The sequence below is a fragment of the Muntiacus reevesi genome, chromosome 9 (genome assembly GCF_963930625.1).
Source record: "Muntiacus reevesi chromosome 9, mMunRee1.1, whole genome shotgun sequence".
Classification (NCBI taxonomy): Eukaryota; Metazoa; Chordata; class Mammalia; order Artiodactyla; family Cervidae; genus Muntiacus; species Muntiacus reevesi.
In genome coordinates, this window is record NC_089257.1 from 4422296 (window position 1) to 4428650 (window position 6355).

Consider the following 6355-nt stretch of genomic DNA (forward strand, 5'->3'; position numbering starts at 1 on the left):
CATATGGAGTTGGATCCCACATCTCCCATAGAGGCATTTTTGTTCATGGGTGGATACCAAGTATTTACTGTTAAAGGGAGGGATGGGACAGAACTGAGCGCATCTTAACACCGGCATGATGCTGCCATCACTCTGCATTTTCAGGCATTTGAGGCAATTAAATTCTTCCTTTTTGAAGCTTCTTTGGCCTCTGTTGCTTAATAGTTTTTGTTTGCCAGGTACAGTTCCTGGTACAATGTAGCTGCTCAATAAGCACTTGTTAAAGAGCTGTTGCCTGTAAAATAGCACCTCTAATATTCTTTATGCTAAATATGCTTACATGTTTGATCCTCGAACAATACAGATTTGAACTGTGCAAGGTCACTTATCTGAGGATATTTTCCAATAAATATGCTGAAAAATTTCTCGAGGTTTGTGACAATTTGAAAGAGCTGGTAGATGAACCATGGAGCACGAAATATCTAAAAAATTAAGAAAAAGCTCGATAACTCATGAATGCAAAAAAAAATGTAGATATTAGTCTACTATTTACTGCAAATAATACATAAAAATCCATTATAAACTGCTAACTTAGTCAAAACTCATGCACACTTAATATTACTTAAATATTGGAAACTTTAATGTATTTATTTGCTCATTGTTTTCCTAGTGTTTTTTTGTGAAGTGAAGTGAAAGTCGCTCAGTTGTGTCCGACTCTCTGCGACCCATGGACTATCCTCTGTCCATGGGATTCTCCAGGCAAGAATACTGGAGTGGGTTGCCGTTTGCTTCTCCAAGTGTTTTTTTTAATTGGAGGATAATTGCTTTACAATGTTACATTGGTTTCTGCCATAAAACAGTGCAAATCAGCCATAAGTATATAGGTATATATCCCCTTCCTCTTAAGCTTCCCTTTCACTCCCCACCCCCATCCCATTCCTCTAGGTTATTACAGAGCATCACTGGGCTGAATGATCATATCATATAGCAACTTTCTGATAGCTATTTTACACACTCTTTTGCAACATAAAGGGTAATGGTTAATTCAGAGTTTTCACTCTCGAAAGCAATTGCATTAAAGTCTTTAAAATGATGTTAAAATGTATAATGATTTTCTCCTTAATCATTAGTTAAAACTTGGCATCTCGTTCGAACTTTAATCAGTGTTGAATTAACGACATGCTGAGTAGCATTGATCTGGAGCACACTGATCTTACAAAGCGACATTATGACACTGGTGAAAGCGTTCACTACAAAAAATGTGATACATATTCAGGTGTGGTCAAGACAGATTAATATAATCACATGTAAGCAAAATCCAGCTTGAGTAAATGCTGCTTTGGACAAACGTTGTTTCCTCTTGAGCAGGGTGTCTCAGTAGCAGTAGTATTGCTGCTCTGGACTCGGGTAGCCTTTGCTGTGGGGGCGGCCCGTGCGCTGTAAGACACTCTCAGGATCTCTGCCTCTTCTCACTGGTTGCCGGCAGCATGTCCTCCCCACCCAGCTTGGGACGATAAAAACGTCTCCAGATATTGGGGGGCAAAAACTACCCATGACTCAGAACCACTCTACCTTATCCTCACCAATGGCCAGGAAGTGCTATTTCAGTATTCTGACACTTGTGGCCCATATTCGTGGGACCCATCCTTGAAATGGTGTCATTTCATGTAAAGTCATGTGATTGAGTTCATGATAAGCAAGAGGTATGTCTAACTGGCTTCTGAGCAGCATAGAGGTCCACAGCATAAGTGCCCTGTGAACACTGGGTGAAGTTAATTTACCATTTCCTATTGATTTCTGAAGTTACGTTATCTACAAGGAAGTTTGAGATGTTAGTATCCAGGTCTTGTTTCCCATGAGGTAGGTGCCTGATTAGGAAGGAGCCAGGCATGGGTCTCTGGGGACCAATCTTCTCTCACTTGATCATCACATCTTCCCCCCTGGTATCTCTCGGCAGAGTGAACTCAAGGCTGAGCTGCTAGACTTCTTATTTACGGAACATGGAGAGGCAAGTCTATTCTACTCTTATTTTCAATCAGGTGGAGTAGATGCACTGGCTTAGTCTCAACATTTGCAAGCTTAAAGCTGAAAGGGGATCATATTTTCCATCTGCCACCCCTGAGATGTATGAGCTCTGGTTGAGAGCTTGGTCTTAATGCTTTAAGATTGAATAACCGGGAAACCTGCATGCTCTGTGGGATAGTTTCAAGGCATCTTTTGCCCTCTGTGGTCATAACGGAAAAGAGAATTGTGGTGAGACAACAGAGCCCCAGAAACATTGGGGTGAGTTTTGTTTTGCGAGCATGTGTTGATTACACTTCCACTTTGAAAGCGAAGTGAATTGCCCGTGGCATTTTGCCAAGTGCTCTCACATTGGTCTGGTCTTTGCCAGAAGCAAGCTCTGTGCCAGGTACTGGAATTCAGGGATGAAGAATAGATGGTCTTGGTCCCTGGGGACCTTTATTCTTTCAACATTTTCTGAACACTTACAATGTTACTAAATACTGTGCTAAGACGGTAGTTAGTCAGTGTTCGTCTCTTAGTTGTGTCCAACTCTTTGCGACCCCATGGACTGTAGCCCACCAGGCTCCTCTGTCCATGGGATTCTCCAGGCAAGAATCCTGGAGTGGGTTGCCATGCCCTTCTTCAAGGGATGTTCCCAACCCAGGGATTGAACTCTGGTCTCCTGCATTGTACGGGGTTTCTTTACTGTCTGAGCCACCAGATCTATATCCACTCTTCATTCTATGTACACCACTGAGTGCTATTTTATGGAGGATATTCAGTCAGCACTGGAGATAGAGTGTTGAGCAGGACATAATCTCTGCAAACTCACAACTTAGTGGGGCAGGTGGCCACATAACACAATTATAAATCAGTGTGTAAAGTGCTATGGTTCCAAAACGTCCTGAGAGCACAAGGCCACTGATGGTAAGGCCTGTGGATTCAGAAGGTGAACTTTCTATCTTTGAGAATCATCCAAGGCAGCACAGTGAATGGTTGCTTAACTTCTTCTGGGATGGAGGTGTATGACATCCACCTGTGAGGTAGGTTTTGACTCCATGGTACAATTTGGATCTTGAGTCTCTGTGAGGTGAAATAACTTTCCAGATAAGTTACCACCTTGTATACCTAGGAGTCCAAGCAGTGTTTTCTTCCTTGAGTGATTTGGTAAAATTCCCAAGCTGATCTGAGAGGCGAGTGCTGGTCTCTGCAATCGTAAACTCTATTGGTTTCTTCATGGTGGTGACTCATGATAGTCCTGGATCATCTGGGGCTGTCTCCACTGCTAAAGGAAGGAAGCTTTGTGGCGTGAGTTGATGTCACATGACTCCTAGTCCCAGGCACCCTGGAGCTTAACCATGCAAGGGTCTATGTTGATACACACTGATCTCAGTCAGCTTGGATAAATCCAGCATGGATGAAGATAGTGTACTAATCAGTCAGTGCACAATCTTGGTGATGCTTTAGGTGTTGTAAGGTTGGACTTCAGAGGAGGGTTTGTCATAGCATGAGTTGGGATTCTGGGAGGAGAAGTCGTTTGCACTTCTGTTGCCACTGGGGGACATACAGTTGAAAAAGTGAAGGTACCCGTGTAGAGAATTGTGAATGTATTGAACGGGAGCTTTTGCAAGGAACTAGGTCACCTAGTGTACCAAGTGTAGAAGCAGATAATTAGGAGGAGAAGCAAAAATAAGGAGTCCTGAGTGTCAAGTGAAACTCTTTAGAAGACTCTGAAGGGTATATGGGAAAGTGATACTCCTAGTTTGTAAGCCAAGAAGAGAAAAGGAACAAAAGGCAGTGAAATAAAGGAAATTTGTTGGTAAAAGCCAAAAGCATTCAAGGTCAATAGATGGACAATTATGAAGATAGCAACACTATCCTTTCTGCCCCTACATCACCCAATGGGGCAATCGATTTTCTTTTCTTTCTTTTTTTTTTACCAACAACAAAGAGGGTTTATTTAGCTCCTGCGGCTGGAAGTCAGCATTTTAAATCTCAAAGTCTGGGTTTTGCTGGTGGTTCAGATGGTAAAAAATCTGCCTGCAATGCAGGAGACCTGGGTTTGATCCTCTGGTCAGGAAGATCCACTGGAGAAGGGAATGGCTACCTACTCCAGGAGAATTCCATGGACAAAGGAGCCTGGTGGGCTACAGCCCATGGAGCCTCCAAGAGTCAGACATGATTGAGCAACTAACACTTTCACTTTTTTCACAGTCCAATGTCTAGTTCACTAGACCAACCTCTACATACAAAATGATTTTACTTTTCAGTTGCCTAACTGTTTTTGAGGATTTCCCATTGTCTGTTTAGTGAACTCCAGAGTCCATAGTAGTCTTTTATAAAGTGATACCAGAATCTATTTCCAGCTTTATTGTTTCCATTTCCGCTTTACTCCAACCTTAGTCAATGAATTTTCATGGCTTGTACATCCTCTTCCACTTTTTTGGAGTGTTCACCCAAAACATGTTCATCCTTTTTTTTTTCCCCCCACATACCTAACTCCTAATAATCTTTCAATATCCAGTTCACAAGTTTCTTGGACATGCAAGGGATTGTTATGTAATTTTTCCACTTAATGTAGGAGTCTTTCGTTTTGCTTCATTTCAGATCACCCATTGAAATTACTGTCTTCTGGTGGTGATTTCATGGCTAACACACAGAATGTGACAGAATTTATTTTCCTGGGACTTTCTCCCAATCAGCTGGTGCAGAAAGTCTGCTTTGTGATATTTCTGCTCCTGTATGTAGCCATTGTGCTGGGGAATTTCCTCATTGTCCTCACTGTCATGAGCAGCAGAAGCCTTGGCTCCCCCATGTACTTCTTCCTCAGCTACCTGTCCTTTGTGGAGATCTGCTACGCCTCGACAACAACCCCCAAACTCATCTCAGATCTGCTGGCTGAAAGGAAAACCATATCTCTGTGGGGCTGCATGACACAGGTTTTTTTAATCCATTTCTTTGGTGGCATTGAAATGTTCTTGCTCACCGTGATGGCCTATGACCGCTACGTGGCCATCTGCAAGCCCCTCAACTACACCACCATCATGAGCCGGCAGGCGTGTGCCTTCCTGGTGGGAGCAGCATGGATGGGGGGCTTCGTGCATTCCTTGGCTCAAATCCTTCTTGTCTTCCGCTTGCCCTTCTGTGGCCCCAATGTGATCGACCACTATTTCTGTGATGTGCTTCCCCTGCTCAAACTTGCCTGCTCTGACACCTTCCTCATTGGTCTTCTGATTGTTGCCAATGGGGGGACCCTGTCTGTGATCAGCTTCGTGATCCTCTTAGCCTCCTATGTGGTCATCTTGCTCCATCTGAGGACTCGGAGCTCCGAGGGGCAGCGCAAGGCCCTGTCCACCTGTGGGTCCCACATCACTGTGGTCACCTTATTTTTTGCTCCCTGCATCTTCATCTACCTAAGACCTTCTACCACCCTGTCTGCAGACAAGATGGTGGCCGTGTTCTATACGGTGATCACCCCACTGCTCAACCCTGTCATCTATTCCCTGAGAAATGCTGAAGTGAAGAAGGCCATGAAGAGGCTGTGGGTCAGAGCAATGAAGCTAGAAGAGAAATAGAGGCTCTCTTGGTGTTGATCCTTGATGGTGAATAAAAGTGAAGAAAGAATCACTTTCTAGGATTTGTTGTTTTTAGATTACTCCAACTGGTTCCCATCTTCAATAGCTTCATTGTAATCACTTGTTAAATATTTCCTTTTATGGATATACTATTACTTAACTGGCCATTTTTCTGTTACATGTTTAAATTGTTTATATATTTTTGCTACTATAAATAATAATGTGCTAAGTATTCTTGAATAAAAATCTTTAATGATACGTCTCATTTTTAAATCTAACTTGCTGTCATAAATTTACTGCACTAAAAGGTACTATAACTTTTGATGTATAGTCTCAAATCAATTCTCAGAAGGTTTGTAATCCAACACAGTCATTAAACTTTTTCTTGGTGAGGAATAAAATTTTATATACTCTCAAATGATCTCCCCACAAGATGTTTATTAGTTGTAAAATTTAAATGTAACTTTATAGCTGTGAAACCTGGTAGACACGTCCTTTAACAATGACTCAAATTTATTATTGCCATTTACAAAGAGCCATACAATGTCAGTGTGATAGTTCCACCCAAAATGCATAATCTGATTTTAACTATGACAAAATGTCAAAAAGACATTAGTCGGAAGACATTTTGAAAGGAGAGAGATCAACACAGTAGAGCAGGAGGAAGCTGGCTCATCTCCATAAACATGTGAAAACTGCAGCTACGTATATAGTGACTCTCCCTGAAGTTGATATGGGTACTAGCAGAATTGTTCTTCTACAACCAACGCTGTAAAGAGAGATCCCCATGGATTCTG

The 6355-nt window shown here is 42.3% G+C and overlaps 1 protein-coding gene across 1 annotated transcript; it reads left to right on the forward strand.

Annotated features, from left to right (window-relative positions):
• The first annotated feature begins 4628 nt into the window (after positions 1-4628).
• On the forward strand, positions 4629-5558 carry LOC136174693 (olfactory receptor 4X2-like). Its single transcript, XM_065944876.1, has one exon. It carries the CDS (start codon positions 4629-4631, stop codon positions 5556-5558), a length of 930 nt encoding a protein of 309 aa, XP_065800948.1.
• The last annotated feature ends 797 nt before the right edge of the window (positions 5559-6355 follow it).